A 21,009-nucleotide genomic window follows, 5' to 3' on the forward strand; every position below is an offset into this window, starting at 1 on the left:
GAAAAAAACAGTCCACATTTTATGATAAGCTATTAAATCCTTATAATCTAGTGATGGTAAACTTACTTGTAAATTGTAAATGAGTAATGACAGTCTCGCACTGTCTTGTCAAAGTGATCACAGCTCATAGCACGATTTACTTTATAATATAAACTAGAAATATCGATGTCGTATATGAGAGGTGAGGAGAGTTGCCCGGACCAACATGGCGGCGACGTCGAGCGTATTTGTAAATCTACGCTCGCAACTCGCCTGTGTGATCGGGTCAAACAGCGCCTCCTACTGTCGGAATTTGGTGTAACACCGGAAGTGTCTGGCCAGAGTTTGTCGAAGTGCTAACGGCTACGCTAATGCATTACAGAGCGCAATACGATTCTCTGACTGAATGTGTCATCTCCACTCCGGACACGAATTCACACACTATCGCCATGCTACCGCAGCAGTGAACCTTCTACACGGCAATAAAAGGAAACGACTGCATATCCTTCTGCTGATCCAAGCGGTGAAACTAGGCAGGTTAGAAATCATTTCGCACCCCGGCTAATGATTCTGCATGTAGCCGTTAGCATGTAAACAAGTAAAGGAAACGCGACTGACAGATTAATTACTTTAATGCACTGCCTTCCCACTTCGTGTTATTGGAGATTTAAATCTTCTTATTATATTTTTTTAGTTGACTCTGAAATTCACATATGAGTTCTGACAGGCAGGAATGCTAACTAACGTTAGCTTCTAGCTTGTGAGATTATGAAGTTGTCGTTAGTTTTGCCTTTTTTCTTGGTGCGAGTTATTAAAAATTACTCAACAGCGAGTCTTCTGTGAGTGAAAATTAATCACATTTCATCTGGGTTACTGCAACTGACCCATTTGTATATGTCAATATGATATTGCGTGGTATTTGTTTAATAGTTTTTTTCACTTATTATGGCAAAAATGTTTTCTGTTTACTTCAACATTGTGTACTATGTTCTGCTTTTCTTTACAAAAGACAGCATTTGAGTCGACGGTAAACTCTGAAGCAGCATACTTGCGCTTATCATATTTCTCCTCAGAGCGACTGCTTCGCTTGTAGTGAGATGATGACAAACAAGTAGCTGAAAGCTTTTGAAAGCAAGTTATTGGGCACGGTTTTGACACACACTGACCGCAGCGTCCCAGTCCATCAATCTCGCAGCACGTAATGGACCGATCAGTACAAATAATGGTTTTCGAACCGAGACGCATGCTGTTCAGTTGTTTTGCACTTCTGAACTCTTTCCTCTAAACTCTTTCCTTCAGGTGTGAATGACCGACGTGGTGCCTACCACCGCCCTCAGTGAAATAAAGCTCCGCCTCCTCTGCCACGATGACATAGAGAGAATAAAAGTGCTTTGTGGAGAGTGGTTTCCCATCGAGTGAGTGCCGCGACGTCTGACCAAGCCATCTCTTTATTCAGGTCAAGTGCAATTCTAACGCAGTCTGTTGTTTGTTTGCTTGCGCTTTAGGTATCCAGACTCATGGTACCATGACATCACATCAAATAAGAAGTTCTTCTCTCTGGCTGCCACCTTCAGAGGTGGAATCGTCGGGATGATTGTGGCGGAAATAAAAAGTAGAACGAAAGTGCACAAAGAGGTACGACTTTCATACGTGTATTGAGGAAAATATCGACGCAAGGAGGAAAAACAGTGTCAGAATAAAAAAAAAAATGCTTGTTGTAATGGTGCGGCGCATTCTGTGCTTAAAGGAGTAGTTCATTCAGAAATGTACATTTGAAAATGCACTCGCACCTGGACCATTCAAGATGCAGATGAGTTTGTTTCTTCAATGCAGCAGATTAGGAAAAGTTAATATTTCATCACTTGCTCATTAAAGGATGCTCTGCAGTGTATGGGTGCCGTCAGAATGAGAATCCAAACAGCTGATAAGAACATTACAGTAATCCACAAGTAACCCACACTGCTCCAAATGATCCTCTGTCCATAATAAACACACACATATATATATATATATATATATATATATATATATATATATATATATATATATATATATATATATATATATATATTGACTGAATCAAGAGAGATATGCACAGATCTACAACAATTTATGAAAAGTCCAAAATTGTTCTAATCAAATATGTCAGGATTTCTATGCTAGAGGGACAACAGGTTTACTGCAATTGATGTACTTTAATCTTGTGGATTATTGTGATGTTTTTCTAAGAAATTCTGTCGGCACCCATTCACTGTAGAGGATCTATTGGTGAGCAGGTGGTGTAATGCTAAATATCGTGGAATCTGTTCCCACAAAGAAACAAACTCTTTGAATTGTCTGAAAGTGAGCAAATATTCAAGAAATTAGTATTTTAGGGTGAACCATTCGTCTAACGTTTATGGATAGGTGAGAGGATTTAGTTTTATTTGTGTATTATCTATTATATTATTATGCATTATCTGCTGAATAATAAACGTTCGGTTGAGTAAAATGACTCGGACCGTGAACAATAGTCCCTCTGGAGCTGTGATGTAAAGGATCATAATTAAGATCATCTGACATATCCAAAGCCTTTTTATAGCAGGTGATTAATTAGGTTACAGACTACATTTCTGTACGTAGCAAAGGATTTGACCTTCATTAGAAAGGATTTTACCTCTTCATGCTACTAAATCTGCTGGAGTTTGTCTCTGTGCTCATGAGAACTTTTATGTTGAGCTAGTTAGATATTACTGGTAGTTCACTTTCAATGAGCTATTTAAACTCCTGCATGATGAGTACTGCATTTTAAAAATAAAGGTTATGGAATGCTTTTCCACAGAACAGAGCAGACTTATAATAGACGGAGTGTAATGTACAGTTTTGCTATGCATTTAAATGTACACATGGACAGAGAAAACAATAATGATAATTGTAATTACCACACAATAAAAAGGAAGTGCTATGGATAAGCCTGCTGAAATTAGTAAAAGATCAGGGGCCTTATTTATAACCGTCGCACTTCCTACGCAAAAAGGGTTTTATAAAAACAGACTTGCACGCAAACCTTACTCCTGGAGTGATGTAAATGAAGCAAGCAAAAGCTGTCATGGAGATAAGCACTAAAATTACTAAAAGAATAATATAAATAACTAAAAGATGTTAACCTTATCAGCAAATCTGCATAAATGTAGTTTAATTGAAACGGTTTAAACAACTTAAATGCTATTTGGCCAGTGAAAGAATGAGATGAACTCTATTCTAATTGATCTCATACTTATTTAAAAGTTTTTGCTTTTTTGTTTTTATCTTGACATATTTATTCATATAAACATCCAGAATATTGAGTGATTTTTTTTTTTTTTTTTTTGCAGTAAAATGAATGTATGGAACAAGTGGTTCCATTTATAAAGAGATGTTTGTGCCGCTTCCGGCATGCGCACGGTTTTATAAATCTGTAAACGTTTGTGTTAAAATCTAGTTAAATCTAGCTTTTTTGTAAATATACACTTTTAGGATAAAATCTACGGGGAGTTTTTTAAATGAGACCCAGGTTCTGTGGAGAGTGATGGCGTAAACCAGTGCCATTATTGATATTACACATTAATGTTGTTGTGCGTGGAATATTTTTACAGCACCGGGGTTAAACACTTTCTTTATCTATTGGCGTAAGTGCAGAGAGCCGGAAAGAGAAGTGAGATTTAAATGTGATAATATTTGATTTGTCAGGGTTTTCAGTGTGATTTCTTCTCAGTGATTTTGAGAGATTTCTTCAAAAGTCATTTTTCATTTTATTTCTTTCTTCTTCTTTTTTTTAGTGTGATTCATATCTATATCTATATATATAGATATCTATATATCTATCTCTATATATATATATATATATATATATAGATATATAGATATATATATAGATATATAGATATATATATATATATAGAGATATATAGATATGTATATATATATATAGATATGTATATATATATATATAGATATATATATATATATATAGATATATATATATATATATATATATATATATATATAGATAGAAGATATATATATATATATATATATATATATATATATATAGAGAGAGATAGATAGATAGATATATATATATATATATATATATATATATATATATATATATATATATATATATAGAGAGAGAGAGAGAGAGATATATATATATATATATATATATATATATATATATATAGAGATAGATATAGATATAGATATACATACACACATATACATACACTTTACAATTCTACCATTTTAACTGTATTGTAAGCCATGGTGAGCATTTTCATGAAAGAAAAAAATTCTTTATCTCCCTCAGTATGTCAGTAACTAACAATAAAATCCAAATAATCACTTTTTGTTATTTCAGTGTTATTCCAGCTAACCATCTGTGTTGCTAACTCAGCATACACTTCCCTCCACCAGGATGGAGACATATTGGCTTCCAGTTTTCCTGTTGACACTCAAGTTGCTTACATCCTGAGTTTAGGGGTCGTGAAGGAGTTTCGAAAACACGGAATAGGTGGGAATGACTCCAGTTTCAATTATTCTTACAAACGGTGCGAACTTCATCCAGACAGTTTGCACGGTCACTTTCTTTGTCTGTCTTCGCAGGCTCTCTGTTACTAGACAGTCTGAAGGAGCACATCTCCACCACGGCGCAGGACCATTGTAAAGCCATCTACCTGCATGTGCTCACCACCAACAACACTGCCATTCACTTCTATGAGAACAGAGACTTTAAACAGCACCACTATTTACCGTATTATTACTCGATACGAGGAGTGCTGAAGGATGGCTTCACCTATGTCCTCTACATCAATGGCGGACATCCTCCTTGGACTATCTTATATCCTTCTCAGATACATGAAGCTTTGATGTTAATAAGATACTTCTGATCGGTAGCGTATTTTCTCGGTTGCGTTCCTTGACTCACTCAGCACTGATTACATTCATCATATAGGTTCGGCACTGGCCAGTCTGAGCCCCTGCTCAATTCCTCAGAGAATTTACCGGCAAGCACAGAATCTGCTGCGCAGTTTCCTGCCGTGGTCGGGCATCTCCTCCAAGAGCGGCATTGAGTACAGCAGAACTATGTGAAGGTCATCGGGTCACAGTGCAGGGTAAGCCTGACTCCTCCACCTACAGAGATCGCATCTTTCCGCTATTAAACGTTGTATAGTACGCTTACTTTTTAAAAAATTAATATATATTAAAATGTAGTGTTCCTATCATGGCAAAGCTGAATTTTCAGCAGCCATTACAGTCTTCAATGACCTTTTGGAAATCATTCTTAAAAAAAAAAAAGCATCATTGTTAAAATTCATCCTCTAATGTTGTTTTATTCGTCAGGTGGATGAGATTTTGGGTCACATCAGTTGCAGAGGAGGACTGTGAAGACTGACATCGGATCTCTCTGGTCTCGAGCTGTGTACTATACTTGTATATTTTACATGTATATATCTATATATACTTCAATTAATATATGCCTAGTCATTAGTGGATTGCCCTCTTAATATAAACTCTCCACTTCATGCCTGTAATTCTGCTGCTGTGTAGAAATATTCTATTGTTTATCCAGATTTTTAATATAAATAGATTTTTTTATTTGTGCCTGTCCTATATAGACGATTTTAGGGTTTGATGGTAGAGGTATGCATACTTTTTTTTTTTTTTCAATTTAGTCACTTTCATGCATGTGTCAAGCACTTTTTCTTTTTTTTTGCGCAGGAACACCTTGACACTAAGCATATATTTTAACCCCCCCGGTTTTAAGTTAAAGATGTTTTTGGGTTTTTTTAAATAACGTTTTTCACAGAGGAAATGAATGTAGCGTTGCTACGAAGGGAAAACGACGCCGTTGCAGACAGCCCCCCTCCTCTTCTCGTCAAACGCAAATGTGAAGACTCTTTAAATTCAGCTTGGGTTTCGGCATGTTGCTGTGAATCAGGGATTTACACACAAAATAAAAACGTGTTTAAAAATAGACCGCTCCTGCATCACGTGACTTGCAATATCAGAAATGTTATTTATCTGTGTTTGACCAATCCGTCCGTTCACCGCGTCTTTGAAGCACGCTGGGTTTTTTTTTTTTTGGCAGTATGCGTTTACATTTCTGTAAGATCACCCAAGACACCTTACAGAAACCGCTCCGTCGTACGTGATTGGCCTTCACGTGTTTGGAAATTTTGTGTCTTTCGTTTCTGGATCTGTAAAAACACTTTTTTTTTTTTTTTTGGTGACAGAATTGCATGTATGAACAGCTGATTTTGAACGGGTTATCAGTATGTGTAATAGAACCGCTATCACCTTGTGCTTTGGGGTTTGAGATTGTGTGTAAATCTCCTACAAGTTATCATCCAGTCTGTTTTAACGTCACGCGCTTGTGAACCGGTACGTTGCTGTGTTTTTACGTTTCATCGTGTTTAATGCGTAGAGCAAGTGTTTTAAGCTCTCGCAGTCGAAGAAAATACATCCTGAAGCGACAGTGGTTGAGATGCGGGTGAAGAGGAACTGAAATGTTTGATTTGTGAAGTACCCTCTAGTGTTCACCGAGAGGAGCGTAGACTAGAGGGATTTATTATTTTTTTATTTTAACTGTTCATAAATGAATTTTATTTGTTGTACTGCTCTTGTCCGTTCGCATCCCTCCATGTGTCCGTTATTCTTCCTTTATGAATTAAACATTCATTCGTGCATTAAAATAAATTTGAGATTACCTACAGGTGAAAGAGATATAAATAAATAAATACATAAAGCCAAAACTGTGCAGCCATTTGTTTGAACGGTATTGTTTGTGGTTTCTACGCGGAGTAGTCGATGTTTTACGGTAGTTGTCAACTTAATGATGTAATTTTGGACGGCTTCGGTTTAGCCACGCCTCTTTGGACCCTCATTCAGAGTAAGAGTGAGAGATCAGCGAACGCCAAGCAGCTACTTTCTGTCGCGGCTGCCTGGCGTTATTTACCGTCTCCGGCAATCTGCGGGCTTTTCCCGACTCGGCTCGCGCTCGTTCGCTAACGGTGAGTGATGCTGCGATTCTTAAACACTGCATCCAAACAAAGTGGCTTGTTTATCCGTTTTGCGAAAGTGAAAGAAAAGACGCTTCTGCGCGTTCGCGAATAATTGAATGAACTACGACGCGCCGTCGACCCCGTTTTTTTTAAATTTAGATGTGGTTTTAAATCTCAGAACATTGATTCATTTCTCTTTCGGCGGGTTTCGACTTTAATCTGTTGCATCTTCGCACGGAGCTCGGCGGCGTTCTGCTTTTTCCCCCCCTTGTGCTTTTTTCTTTCGATATGTGCCTTTTTTTAAGGTTCCAGATATGATCTATATTGTAGGAAGTTTGGCCGAACGGGTGAAGTAAAGTGGTTTAGTCAATGCGCGGAGAGACTAGTTGTGTCGGTGAAGGGAGGGGTCGAAGTAACAATACTAGTAAACGTGTGCCACAATTCTAGGAAATATACAGGAAAAAGTGTTTCATGGAAAAAAAAAGGTGTTTTGGTGGCGGACTGCGACTATTATTCTGATAAGTTAGTCTTGGAAGTCATTGGCCGAAGCGCAGATGTTGACAAAATATTGCAGCCTTGACGCCAAGTGAAAAACAGATCCTCTCTAGAGACGCGCTCTTCTTCTTAGTTTTGATTTACAGCAACAACGTCGTGTTCTTTGCTGCTTTTAGTTCAACACAATAAAACGCTAGGTTGATTTAATCTTCAAGAACATTGTGCAGTCAATGAAGGTGCACTCTGTCACCTTACATACATAGAAAATAATGTCAAATGAACATCTCGAAGAAAACATTACATTAGTCCGTGTTTATAGGACATGCATAAAGCTATATTTAACATAGCTCTGTTTTTCCATTTAAATGTAAAGGTATAAACGGGTTTGACTGAGGTGTTTGGTTGCCGTTTTCGATGCGTTTGCAATAAATGACCAAATATTCAATGTTTCAAAACAAGGTTAATCAGAATTAGAGTCATACTGGGGGGTCATATGATATTTTGGCCATATTACAAGTCTTCTGAGTTCATGCAATGTGTTGATCTCGAGCTGCAGTGACATATATTAATTGGGTGCTAAAAAATGTTGGGTGATGAAAATCCCAACCCTCAAAAAAAAAAAAAAAAAAAAAAATATATATATATATATATATATATATATATATATATATATATATATATATATATATATATATATATATATATATATATATATATATATATATATATATTTTTTTATTATTATTTTTTTAATTAATTTATTTATTTTTTTCCTTTTTTAAAACATCACAGCAAAACTAGCTACTAAATACAAAATACAGTTGTGGCAGAATATATAGCGATTAAGGTTAAAGCCTAAACTGAATAAAAACATGAAGGGAAAATGCACCTGATGCAGATAGTTTTTTTGTATAATTATGTAGAAATGGTTATCTAAAATAGTTTTATTTTGTTGTAAGCAGCATCATTTTCGTTTGAACAAAGTAATACCCGACATCTCAATTACATCTCCCTATCTCCTAAATACAAATTTCCCAGGAAGGCATCATCATCAGGATCATTGATTTGTCTTATGTGATCTAATTTATGGTTATTTAGTGTGCTGTTCTTGATAAAAAGAAATGAGGAAAAGGCTGATTACGTTGCAGTTTACATATACATGCTGATGAGCAATGAAGTGACAGAGCTTGAAGAATCCCAGTGAATTGATGCCAGTTCGATGGATTCTTGTTTTTGTAGTCTGAGGGGGCTGATCCGTTTTTGCATTGTTTTGAAAGACAGGAAAAACCGATTGCTTCATAACGGGGTATGCTGCAGCACTGTATTGAAAATGATTTTGTGTCGTCTCCTGAAGAGCAAATTGTGTAAATTGCTCGTTTACATAGACCTCTGGGCCGTGCTTTCAGTTACGTAACGGATAGTTCTTTAGTTGAAATATTGGATTTTGGAAAGTGACGGCTCACCCCGTTGGGACCTTATACAGACAACTAGAGGTCATAGTGCACTGAATCTTTCACGGTGACTGGAAGAAATACTGCAGGGTGCTCTCTTCTCTCCTTACACAATCATGAGATTATCCAGGTTGTGTCGACAGGATTTTCCGTGTGTGTAGCTGTTTTGTGTGACTTCACTGACCTGTTATAAAAAGATTGATTTAAGAGGATATCTGTCTGTAGAATTGAACCACTGAGTTAATGGAGAGTGTAATCCAAAAGTGTCGCATGCATGTTTTAATGTAGTTAAAGACACGGTGACGTCTATCTGATCATCTGTTTAACAGAAAAAAAACTGAAAATACTACAGTAAAAACCTGTTTAATGGTAAATTAACCAAGCAGTTTTTAAATATGAACATATATAGAAGGTACCAGACACCATCACGGTGAGACCCATTAAACTGAAATATGCAATAAACATTCATTTAATAACATTTAATTTCAAATTTCAAACAAAAATTTAAATGCAGGAAAAAATGTAAACCGATGTTCACAGAATTTCAAATTTAGTTTGAATTTGACGTTTTTGGTAAATTTAATGTTATTAAATTAATGTTCATTGCATATTTCAGTTTAATGGGTCTCACCATGATGGTGTTTCTATATATGTTCATATTTAAAATCTGCTTGTGACATTTTCTCATCACCACCTACATTTGGTGGTTATCCATGCATTTCAAAGGTACAAAACTTTCAGCACTTTACTAGGTTTGTGTTTTTACATTATATCAATTAATGAAATGACGGTATTTAACTGTAAATTTCACTTCATACCGTGAAACAAAAAAACATTTGTTACCATATTTTTTACGGTAGAATTCCAGCAACCGCAGCTGCCAGTTTTTCAACGTAAATTTGATGTAATTTCTTTTACAGTGTAAGCTAAGACTACAGACTAAGCTCATAGTCGTTAAGGAAAAGGATAACGAAATGGCGAATGTTAATTGTTTCTAGAGAAAGCACCTTGAGGTTTTGCTGTCAGAAAATGCCATTGAGATGTAAATTAGAGTTCAGACTCAGAGCCTCTTGACAGAAGAGATTTGGCCTTTTCATCCCTACCAGTCATGTATATCTCTTACCAAGATCATATTTTGCAAGCACAACCATGTGTTTGACCTATGTCTTTCATATCTTTTCATATTATGCAATCCCAACCTCAGCCAACCAGCACCAAGCGTGTGGAACCTAGCAGCATGTGGAGTCTGTCCATTATTTCATACCATTTCGTGCAGAGTTTTTCATTTTGTTTGTTGTTCCTTATCAGAGGCCTTCGTGAAAGCTGTACTGATCACAAGAACCAAGAGCTGCTTGATCTACGATGTGCTATTTCCAGATATTTGCTTTTCACAGGTTCCTTTTGACCAGCCTCTAAAAATATTGTACTGAAAACAACCAATATCCAAGAAATACATACTTAAGGAACACAAGTCTTTTGACTGTTTATTACATATAATTGTAATAATGTTTAGCATCAGTATCAGTACTTAGAAATCTTAAAAATACATTTCTTTCTGATTTAAGGGCAGCAGTGACCTAAATGTGTCTAAATCTACTTTATTATTATTATTTAAATTTTTTGGAAGTGAGAGAGAGAGAGGCGACATTAGCCTCATTTTCATTACAGATTTGCGCAAAACTTTGGCGATATTTGATACATGTTGATTAAAAAGTATTGCGAAATGACTGCGTTTTCATTAACCAATGGCATGCAACTAAAACATAACCCCTCGCCTCCCCGCGATAAGTCATGGCAACAGATTTTGGTGAGATTTGACTGATTTTGGATATATTTATTCAAAGGAGGCACCTGAGAGATACCTCAGAAACGTGCTTGATTTGGCTGGAATAAATACAAGCTTCGACTGGTTCAGGGGTCACCAAGTTCAGTCCTGGAGGACCTGTCTCCCTGCAGAGTTTAGCTCCAGCCTTAATAAACACCTCTTGAAGCAGCTAATCAAGGTCCTACTAGGTGTACTTGAAACGTCTAGGCAGGCGTGCGAAAAACCCGTTTCCATTACAGTCTTGCGAATGATCTCTCTTTCGAATTGCCTGAGAAAGCACATTAGACTATGTTCACACTTGCCATCTTTTTTAAAGGTTCCATCGTCCATTTTAAATTAGAATCTTATGGTGTATGAAAACGTATGGCCTGCAAACTTTCGTCTTCCCCGTTAACTTTAAAAGCGATATTTGGGAGTTTTTGTGAAAGTGGCGTGTTTTTCATTAAACATATTTTTCAATTTGCGCAATTTGAAGAGTAATGAAAATATGGCTATTGAAGGGGTCAGGGAAGGTCGACTGAGCCGGGACTTGAACACGGGACGCCCGGGGCTCAGTTTGTCAGCACGCTGGCTGGTTACGAGGCTGTCTGTGCCGACTACTACATAAAATCCGAATAATTATAGGTCGGGCTTGTTATAATTGTTGTGTGTGTGTATATCTTTGCGTATTTATTAGGGATGCACTGAAATGAAAATTCTTGGCTAAAGCTGAACAAAATTGAAACACTGAGCCGAAGACCGAATACCGAACATGCTTTTTTGTGTTTCCCCCATGTATTTTGCCAGTTGTTTTCACAATTGTATAAATTAATTGGCCAAAATGTGCTTTTACAGATTTTTGTTGCTTTTTTTTTTATTTTTTTAAAGAAAAAAATTTATTGCAAAACAAAAATTTTAAAAAGCTTACTTAACACTGAACATATTTTAGCATTCTAGCAGACATTTAGCACAATTTTTGGATCTCTTGAATGAGTTCTATATTTTTACTGTGCAAATAAATGCAGCCTTTTAATGCGTTAAAATTTGAAATCTGTTTGAATGTTATATTAATAGAGTTGTTGTTATGAATAATTATTTTAAAATGATCTAACAATGTTAGTGAATGCTACGACATTGCGACATATTTGCTGTATTAGTGTGCGCATCACATTAAACTTTTCGTTTATTTCCTTTTTTTATTTGCTAATTTCAGACCAGGAATTTTGGTTGTCGAACATTGGTGCATCCCTAGTATTTATTTCTATTTTCTAAATATTTTATCTATCTATCTATCTATCTATCTATCTATCTATCTATCTATCTATCTATCTATCTATCTATCTATCTATCTATCTATCATTTCTTTTTTTTTGTGTTGTATTTATAATAACTGTATTGTTGGAAAGCCATCAGTAATGGGATGAGGAAACTACACTACCGGTTTTGATTAACTGTTTCCTCGTTTTAACAAAATGTCCCTGCCTCCCTGTTCCTTTCCGTCTTGCTAATGCTTGTCTCAAGGCCGTTTGGAAATTTGGACACGTTACCAAAATATACATAATAGTTGGAATCTGACATTTAAAATGTGATCTCCACCCTATGCTTTCCCTGTAGCTATTCTTCGGGTATTTAGCGTTTCTAAATAATCAGAATAGCCATGTTAACTTGCATCAGCTTGTTGGTTTTTGTAGTTAGGCCAGAATATGTTCACAAATGTGTTTTGTGCACAATGTTGAGCAGTGGCAATTTGTCAGGATACCTGTGGGGAAGTGAATTTGAATATAGTGTATTTTCATTTAAAGGGATAGTTCACCTAAAAATGAGGTTTTGTAAACCGTTTTCATTACAAACCTGTATGACTTTTCCTTTTGCAGAAAAATCGTGGAACAGATAAAAAAATATTTTGGTAAAATAGAAGTTATTCAATGAAAATCTCAACTTTATTGTAGAACGAATCGTTTAAGCACAGTCATTGAGTGAAGTATCTGTTTATTCAGGGAAGACGATTCCTTTGCCACGTTTTACTTGATTATTTCAAGAAGTATAATTTGCCTGTTCCATGCGTAAACTGTGATTTGTGCTGTGTTCAAACATATCAAATTCATACACGCAGTCTTTTACACACCGCTTTATAAAAACGGTAAATGGCATGCAGCTGTAACTGCTGCTGCTGCTGGCATTGAAGTATATTCTGCAAAATGAAAAGACATTCCTCAATGGTAGAGGCTAAATGTAAAGCGTGCGACTCGGTTATCGCATAAAAAAAAAAAAGACTGACCACTTTTCTGAATACTTGAGAGATATGTCCTCTCGTTGTGCACCACGCTGTGCTCAAATGTGTCATAAAAATACATATTTTCTAATATGGTTCTAATATGTCAGTAGGGAAAGCTGTTTGTACTTTCTCGTTCATGCCCTATTCAGGCCTATCGAGGCTGTAACAGCAGGGTCTTAGCGAGAGCTGTCCTTGCACCATAAAACCGTGGGCTGCCCTCACTGTGTGTGGAAACATCTGTCGATGAAAACGTAGGCATCTGCACCAGGCAGAGGTTTCAGTTATTTTGCCATTAATCGTCGTTTTTAGGCGCATCATTTCACTCCCTGCGTTCTGTGATGCATGCAGACTCTTTATTATATTCATCCGTCAGTTTATATCCATTTAGCATGTTGTCCTGAGGGGGAACTTGGGCAGGAGTGGGCACGTTATTGGACAAATGCAGCCGAGGTTGGCGTTTTACCTCGCTGGTGCGATCGTGATAATGATCGTCGTTGGTTCCATTAAGTGGTGCGGTTTTGTTAAGTGTATCTCTTAACTCGCGTTTGGTTGGAAACGCGCCTTCGCTGGATCGTTAAAAGGCAATAAAAGCGGCGCTGCTCGCTTCCTGTGTACTTTACAAACTGAACCTCTTCAGGTGCTTTCAGCCTTCGAGTGCAAACAAACGGATAATTGTAACCCGCGCGACATTCCCACCTCCAGACGCGTCAGACTGTCCCCGTCCCGGACGTGTCCCGCAGCTGTTCTGTAGCCTGGCAACTCACCATCCAGATGGAGAGCGCTTAGATTCCCTTTATCTCTCCATCACCGCCGTATTTATAATCGCCACCCGAACGGAAACCCCGCCCACCAACATGGGCTACAGGTGGAGCGCGTGAGGGGGAGGGGTCGACGTCACCAAGGTCACCGCACTTCCTCATTGAAGAATGTCGCCAAGAATCTCGAGTACGCGATGACATAATCTGTTTACGGCCTTCGCATGCTTCATTTATTTTGTATCATTTGTACGTTTCAAGAGTATGCTAAACATTCAAATTGGAAGCTCTAGAATGTTACCCACCTAACAGGAAATGTTCTCATATCTTGGGCTAAGTAGCAAGCAACGCTTATAGTATGTTCATGCAACCACCTTTTAATGTTCTAAAAGTGTTAGCTCAAATGTGGTTATTCAACACGGAACTTTTCTCTCTTTCTCAACGTTTTTTTTAACGTTTTAAGTGAACATTCAAAGTCATTTTCCTATAGGGGTTGCATGATGAGAGATAAGAAAATGGAGCGTTTCCTTTATGGATGTGTACACTGGGGAAAATAACTTTCGGTCAGAAATGAAAGTAAATACTTTTACTGAATAAAAGCGAATCTAAACAAAAAAACAAATATGTGACTTTTTTAAACATACGCCAATATATATCTTTGTGCAGTTTGTAATAAAAGAGAAACTTTTTGTGATTGCTGGGGAACATCAGCAAAACCTACTTACAACCTATTATTGTTACGGTGGCATAAACGCACAGAAATGTAATTTAGTGACTTGATATTGTAAAACTGGTTGTTGTGGGCGGTACTCGAAGCGTTTTATCATTACAGCGTTGACATACTTTTCCTGTTAGGTGACGTAAATGCAAATGCACATGTTCTTGCCCTGCTGCATGTTTTAGTCCCCGTTTTTATGAGCGTGCAGAGCTTGTGCTAGTATTTTCAGTCCTTACTGACCTCAAGACGTAAATTGAAATCACATTTTTTTTTGTAAAGTCTGCTGTTGTTACAGTATATTGCATGCCGGCATGGCATAGTTCAGGATCTTTGTTCACAATATGGCTTAGTGCTCCTATTGTGGATGGCTTGTGCCAGACGGAGTTATTTGCCTACGCAGGCAGACTTTTCAACAGCAAACTCTGGATTGATGTGGAGTTGATGGAAAATTCCATAGCTGACCTTAGTGTGCTCGGTGCACTCATCCTGAGGTCATGTCTTCCTCCCTCTGTTGACCTTTGTCTAAAAGCTGTTGTTCGGTCTTAGACCTCTTTGGAATGATGGACAAATTGTCTGTCAGCTTGTTTCTCTTTGTACTTCTAAATATTAAGCGATCATGCAAGTGTAAAATGACTGTAAAGATACTTCTAATGTAAAAAAACAACAACAAAACAAACTGTTCATTAACTAATCCAAGAAAATGAATGGTTCCACAAGCCCAAAAAAATCAACTGGTAATTATAAGATGTTACTTTAGCACAGAATCAGTTTATTAAAATAATTTCTGAAATATGCAGACTGGAGTAACAGCTATTTAAAAAAAATCTGCTTTGTCACCAGACATAAATTTTTAAAACATTTAAAATAGAAACCTCTTTGTTTAAATAACAAAAAAGTCTTACCTTACACTTACCTATTATGTACTCTTCTATTCTATTGAATTTGGTCTAATTTTTAAATAAAAATCATTATGTCTCAGCACAGTAAACATGTCAGTACTTTATAGTTGCTCTTTTGTTGATCTGATTGTCTCTACTTTGTATGTTGCTTTGCATAAAAGCGTCTGCTAAAGGACTAGATGTAAACGCATTAGTGAAAAACTTTGACTGATCCTAACCATGTGCATGGTACGGTACTTTTTAGGCGTTGATTTTTATCCTCTTATTTTGATATAGTAGGGGATTTTGGAGGCTTTTGTAATAACAAGCTAGCTTTAAATTAGCTTGAGATCCCACCCTCCTTAAAATCACTCTCCGAAGCTACGCTTCCTCCAAAACACTTGACCTCTCACATGGGCACATGGACGCAGTGAGAAAGTGAAAGAGTGAGAAAGCTCCTGCCGTGGCGGGCTTTCATAACTGCGTGCTGAAACACAAGAAATGAAAGCAGATCGAGTTTGCTATAGATTATTAATAAAGCTAAATATTCCAATGCATGCTAGTTTAATCTGATAAGCCCGTAGCTAGACATCACTAAGTGACGTTCTCTTCTCATGTCTGTAAAAAGACAGATTATTTTTTTAAATATTCAATTTCAAAATATTTTTTTTTTGTCCAAAATTATAATTTTCATGATGTTGCTGTTATGGTCGAGTACTCAACCAATGTTGCACGACCCTAAAAAAAAAAAAAAAAAAGAAATATTAGTGCTGTCAAAACAATAATAAAAATAAATTTAAATAAAAAATGTTGAGTTCTGTGTATGTTGTGTACAGTATTCAGTACATTCAGTATACATTTTTCAAATATTGTATTTTATATAATTTATATATTTAAAATAAATGACACATTTTACTGATATATCTGTGTGTATTTATATATACATAAATATACAGTACACACACTATCTAAAATGGAAACGTATTATTTTATTAATTAACAGCGTGTATGAATTGATTATAAAAAACATTCCGCAGTTTGAAATGATTTGAATTGTAATAACATGGTGTAATAACCTAGCGTCTTTGTTTTAATTTCAGCAAGTTACATGTGGAAATATCACACCCTGCTAGGGGGTACGCAAATATTGTCTTTGGTAATAGGAAACTCCACGTGGAGCTGCAAAGGATAAAAGCACTGCCGAAGAGTCTGCTTATATATGAACAGATATCCTTGCAATGTTAATGTGGGAATATAATAGAACCGTGACCGTAATACCACGGTGTTGTATTATGTACTGTCAAAATATGTTGATTGGCAAATTCATGTTTCGTTGTATTTCCATTGTTCAAAACAGCAAAACCATGGTACTTCTTGTATCCTTCCTCCTGATGAGATGGACTGCCCGTGTCGTCTTCTGCTGATGTGTATGCAGAACAAATGAGAGCAGAAGCTCTGTTCACCCATGCATCAGTACCTCAGCACACAATCAGCGCTGTATAATTGGCCCTGGCTTTCAAACGCTCACTGGCCTCGTTTTCTGTTTATGGGGCATGCTGAGCCTGACAGCAGAAAGCTATAATTGCAGTGATGTAATCCATCTGAAGGTACAAAGGGGCCCTTTCTCATCCCTCGTCTCTCAAGGGAGCAGTTGTTACTGCGTTGCCATGGCGGAGCCGCCCCGGGAGTGTCCGGAAAGCCGTTTTGCCACTTCTCGGGTGCGATTCGAAATAATCTAGTTATTATTTAATACGCTTTACCGCGCATAAGGAACCCATTTCGTGGTCATCCCGCTCTTGTTGTGATTTGCGTGGGCTGTAATGGCCCAGAGGAGGGAGGGCGTGCGATTTATGCATTCGGTCATTTCCTGCTGTGATTGCTAGGGATGCTTGACCCTCCTGACCCGTTCGTGTTAACAAGAGGTTCCACAGCCAGGGAGGATCGAACCTCTAGTGGCCTAACCGAAGTTTGTAATGTCTTCCTGGACGGGCGCGTCGGTCAGATAGAGCTAACAAAGGCTAAACGTGGCCTGCAGCATCAACAGAAAGCGATCGCATTACTGTCTGTCGCAGACGGGAGCCGCTGGAGGCTCGTGTTTCAGTGCTGGTGGTTATCTGGCGCGCCGAAAGACACAGTCAAGGGGCACGGTTGACATTCGGTTTGATTTAAAAAAAATTCTACATGAATAAACAACAGCATCTGTAGTAACTTGTTTTAAAGGAACATGCGATCGGATGCAGAATGTTACAGCTGTATGTCTTGTTATGGGCAAGAACCCGGAGAACCTGTTTTAGCTGTGAAAACTCAAGCTCCTCACCCCTTCTGTCTTCCCAGTGTCCCACCGTCGGTATGTCCTCAGACGCCTCATCTCGTGTGAAGTCCACCACCCCTCCTCTGTCCCCGCTGTCTCCCGTCTCTCCCAGCTCTCTGCGTCTTCCCGCCTGCCGCCAAAGAGACCGCTCGCCCTCCCCCATGAGGGGCTGCCTGATTCCCAGCCCCCTGCCCACCCGCCGCAACCGGACCTGCTCGGCGTGAGTACGGTCACATCCACCCGCCGTTGAACCTGGTCTGCCGTATCTCCACGCGTTCGTGTTAAATGGTCAAAACTGTCATTTTAAAGAAACATTACAATGTAAAAGAACAGTTTTTCTGTATCATTATTCAAGTTTTCAGTGTCACATGATCCTGCATAATAAGCTGCGGAAGATTTTATTGCATTTTTTTCTAATGCAGGGCTGCCACGTAGCAGTTAGCAACAACTTTAGCTATTTTTAACATTTATTCAGCAACTTTTTGGCAACCTTTGATAAGTGATTTAAGCGGTAAAAAGGCACACATCTAAATTACACAAGTGTTTAATAATTCATTGTATTATTTAAAAATAGTTATTTATATTTAAACATTGTGCTGTATTATTTTTATAAACACAGCTAAAGTAACACAATTTAGATATTGTTTGCTGAGATTTGATGTAGTGGGACAATTTTATGTTATGATGTCATCGTGCAACGACAATAATTTTGTGCAGTAATTTGAACAAGTTTGAACAACAACTCGACCTTCTTTTAAGCTACTTTCCCTGCAAATAAGTTGCCTACACTGTCGTTATCAGGTGTGCTGCTAAATTTTGTGAAAACCGTGACGGTACCCTACCATTTAAGAGATTGGGCTCAGGGAGTTAGGAAAAACAATAGAAATCAATTCTATTATTTTGCAAAAATGTATTACATTGAACAGTATTTGACCACTGTTTTTTGTAATATTATGTAATATAATAATAGTAATAATATATTATATGAATACATTCTGTTTCAAGTAAATTCTGCTCTTTTTAATAGTTTGTTTTCGGGATTCTTTAATATATTATTTCCAAAAAAAAATTAAAAAATACTGAGCAAAAAAAAAAGCTGATAATAAGAACCATTATTAATCATTGAGAACAAATTGTAACTGATATTTTAGTACCAGATCATTATTATACAAATTATTTTTGAATCATGTTACATTGAAAACTGGAGTAATGATGCTGACGATTCAATTTTGAATCACAACAATAAATTATATATTAAAAATATGAAAAAAACAAAACATTTATTTAAAATATTTCACAATATTACAACAAACTAATGTAGCCTTGGTGAACATTAAGATGTTTTTAAATATGCCTCATCATCCATATGTCCCATGTAAGTTTTTAGTTTTGTGAAATTCTTGACCTTTCCACTACAGTGCAGCGCGTGCAGCAGAGGGGCCGGTCTTCAGCGGGGTCTGCAAGTGCTTTTCACGTTCCAAAGGACACGGTTTCATCACGCCATCGGACGGAGGCAATGACATTTTTGTGCACATATCTGAGTGAGTTCTTGAACCTTCAACGAGATTTCACGCTTCTAAATCCAAGCCAACACGCACAATCCACAACAAACCCAGATAACACACACATCAGTGGAGCAGATGCAAACACAAATGAATATTAATACGCGTTCCTAATCAGACATCGTAAATGTTAGTGCGTCTATTTATAGGTGGATTTGAATTGTTAATTAAGGAGGACCTTCTGGGAATAGAAATTTATGGAGCGTGTGTGTGTGAAAGTGTTTGGGGTCAAGGCTCAGTTAAACACTTCAATATAAGAGATGAGAGCAGTCACTGGCTTCTCTCAGATCAGGTGTGTTTGACCACTGGAAAAATGGATAGACTGGACAGCTGCCCTCTTGTCAAACATTTGGCACTTCCAATTATTTTATATAATTTGCATAATGTTGGAAACCTGCAGTCGAGCGTTGGCACTCTTTTGGCTATTTGCTTAATTTTAGATTTATTAATTTTCTTCAACTACGTAAAATCAAATTCTGTAAGCTGCATTTCCATGTATATGTAAACATTGCATTTTTGTATGTATATTTGGCAAAATATTCAGCAATCTAAAAAAATTATGCACATGCTTTAATTCCGTAATAATTTATTTGTATTCATATTAATTATTATATTATTAAAACATGAATTATGATCCTTTTTTTCTTTAACATTTTTGTTCCACACTTGGCCTTGGTTACAAGAAAATAATTTTAAGAGATTGAGAAGTAAAAAACCCCATTAATTTTGTGTATTAAAAATACAAAAAAAAAAAAAAAAAAAAAAAAAAATATATATATATATATATATATATATATATATATATATATATATATATATATATATATATATATATATATATATATATATATATATATATATATAAATTAAAAAAATACATAAAAAATGTAATGCATTTTTGTGACCAAAAATTCTAGCATTTTCTAGATCTGAAATGTCATTTTAGAGCTCCAGTATTTTATTTATCAGATGTGACATTCAGCAGATGTTTTCATGCCATTTTGATGTCAATCTGCTCTTTTGACAGTAATTAGCAGTGCGTTTCCCATGTGATGCACGTTTAAATACCTTTTGACCTAAATCCATCAAACAATCACGTCTAATGTTTTGCTGATGATCTCTATTCTTCTAACAGCGTCGATGGTGAATATGTGCCTATGGAAGGAGATGAAGTTAGCTACAAGATCTGCTCTATTCCACCCAAACATGAGAAGATCCAGGCCGTGGAGGTGACCATCACTCATTTAGCACCAGGCACGAAGCACGAGACCTGGTCTGGAGCGGTGGTTGAATCTTGAGCTCTCTCTTTCCTCTGAACTGTGAGATGGCGATTTGTTAAAATGGGTTTCTGTTCCTTTTTCTGGAGGTTGGGGTGGGAACGTGGCTGAATGAATGAATGATTGAATGCCTTTAACTCTTAAAAAAAAAATATATATTAAAAAAACTGCTCTCGTTTTTCCCCCTTTCTTTGGGCTCAGGAGGGGAGTTTGTTCAAAGTTCTCCATCTCTGGGTTTTTGGTTAATAATGTGGAATGAACAGCAGTCAGTTATACTTAAACTAACCATCTGTGAATCTCCGATTTTAAGAACTGACTGCAAAATCTTAAGCCTTATTGCATATCTGAATCGCTAAATATGTAGAATTCTTTTTTTTTTTTTTTTTTTTATTCACTGAAAAAATTGTCTATATACTTTGTGAAATATATCATTTTGATCATTTCCCACGTGTGCCGCCAAGTCATTTTGATTGAAAAACAGT

The 21,009-nt window shown here is 36.8% G+C and overlaps 2 protein-coding genes across 4 annotated transcripts; both read left to right on the forward strand.

The window, feature by feature from the left end:
* Nucleotides 1-315: 315 nt before the first annotated feature.
* On the forward strand, nucleotides 316-6,752 carry nat15 (N-acetyltransferase 15 (GCN5-related, putative)). 3 transcript variants are annotated; one of them, XM_043235248.1, is made up of 7 exons: nucleotides 316-512; nucleotides 1,279-1,394; nucleotides 1,485-1,614; nucleotides 4,414-4,510; nucleotides 4,603-4,837; nucleotides 4,932-5,111; nucleotides 5,341-6,752. In XM_043235248.1, exons 2-6 carry the CDS (start codon nucleotides 1,285-1,287, stop codon nucleotides 5,086-5,088), a joined length of 729 nt encoding a protein of 242 aa, XP_043091183.1. In that variant the 5' UTR covers nucleotides 316-512; nucleotides 1,279-1,284; the 3' UTR covers nucleotides 5,089-5,111; nucleotides 5,341-6,752. The 3 variants fall into 3 exon arrangements, with proteins under 3 accessions (XP_043091183.1, XP_043091182.1, XP_043091184.1); XM_043235247.1 differs by having other exon boundaries at nucleotides 317-516; XM_043235249.1 differs by lacking the exon at nucleotides 316-512 and adding an exon at nucleotides 545-1,177.
* A 100-nt stretch (nucleotides 6,753-6,852) lies between these two features.
* carhsp1 (calcium regulated heat stable protein 1) lies at nucleotides 6,853-20,969 on the forward strand. The gene is made up of 4 exons (XM_043235251.1): nucleotides 6,853-7,010; nucleotides 17,712-17,908; nucleotides 19,107-19,229; nucleotides 20,386-20,969. Exons 2-4 carry the CDS (start codon nucleotides 17,727-17,729, stop codon nucleotides 20,546-20,548), a joined length of 468 nt encoding a protein of 155 aa, XP_043091186.1. The 5' UTR covers nucleotides 6,853-7,010; nucleotides 17,712-17,726; the 3' UTR covers nucleotides 20,549-20,969.
* The last annotated feature ends 40 nt before the right edge of the window (nucleotides 20,970-21,009 follow it).

The sequence above is a fragment of the Puntigrus tetrazona genome, chromosome 3 (genome assembly GCF_018831695.1).
Source record: "Puntigrus tetrazona isolate hp1 chromosome 3, ASM1883169v1, whole genome shotgun sequence".
In the NCBI taxonomy this organism is placed as follows: Eukaryota; Metazoa; Chordata; class Actinopteri; order Cypriniformes; family Cyprinidae; genus Puntigrus; species Puntigrus tetrazona.

Coding starts and splice junctions, on each gene's coding strand:
- carhsp1 (XM_043235251.1), top strand. CDS start 17,727: ATGTCCTCAGACGCCTCATCTCGTGTGAAGTCCACCACCCCTCCTCTG. Junction 17,909..19,106: donor CGCAACCGGACCTGCTCGGC/GTGAGTACGGTC, acceptor TTTCCACTACAG/TGCAGCGCGTGCAGCAGAGG. Junction 19,230..20,385: donor ATTTTTGTGCACATATCTGA/GTGAGTTCTTGA, acceptor TTCTTCTAACAG/CGTCGATGGTGAATATGTGC.
- nat15 (XM_043235248.1), top strand. CDS start 1,285: ATGACCGACGTGGTGCCTACCACCGCCCTCAGTGAAATAAAGCTCCGC. Junction 1,615..4,413: donor GAACGAAAGTGCACAAAGAG/GTACGACTTTCA, acceptor TCCCTCCACCAG/GATGGAGACATATTGGCTTC. Junction 4,838..4,931: donor CATCCTCCTTGGACTATCTT/ATATCCTTCTCA, acceptor CTCACTCAGCAC/TGATTACATTCATCATATAG.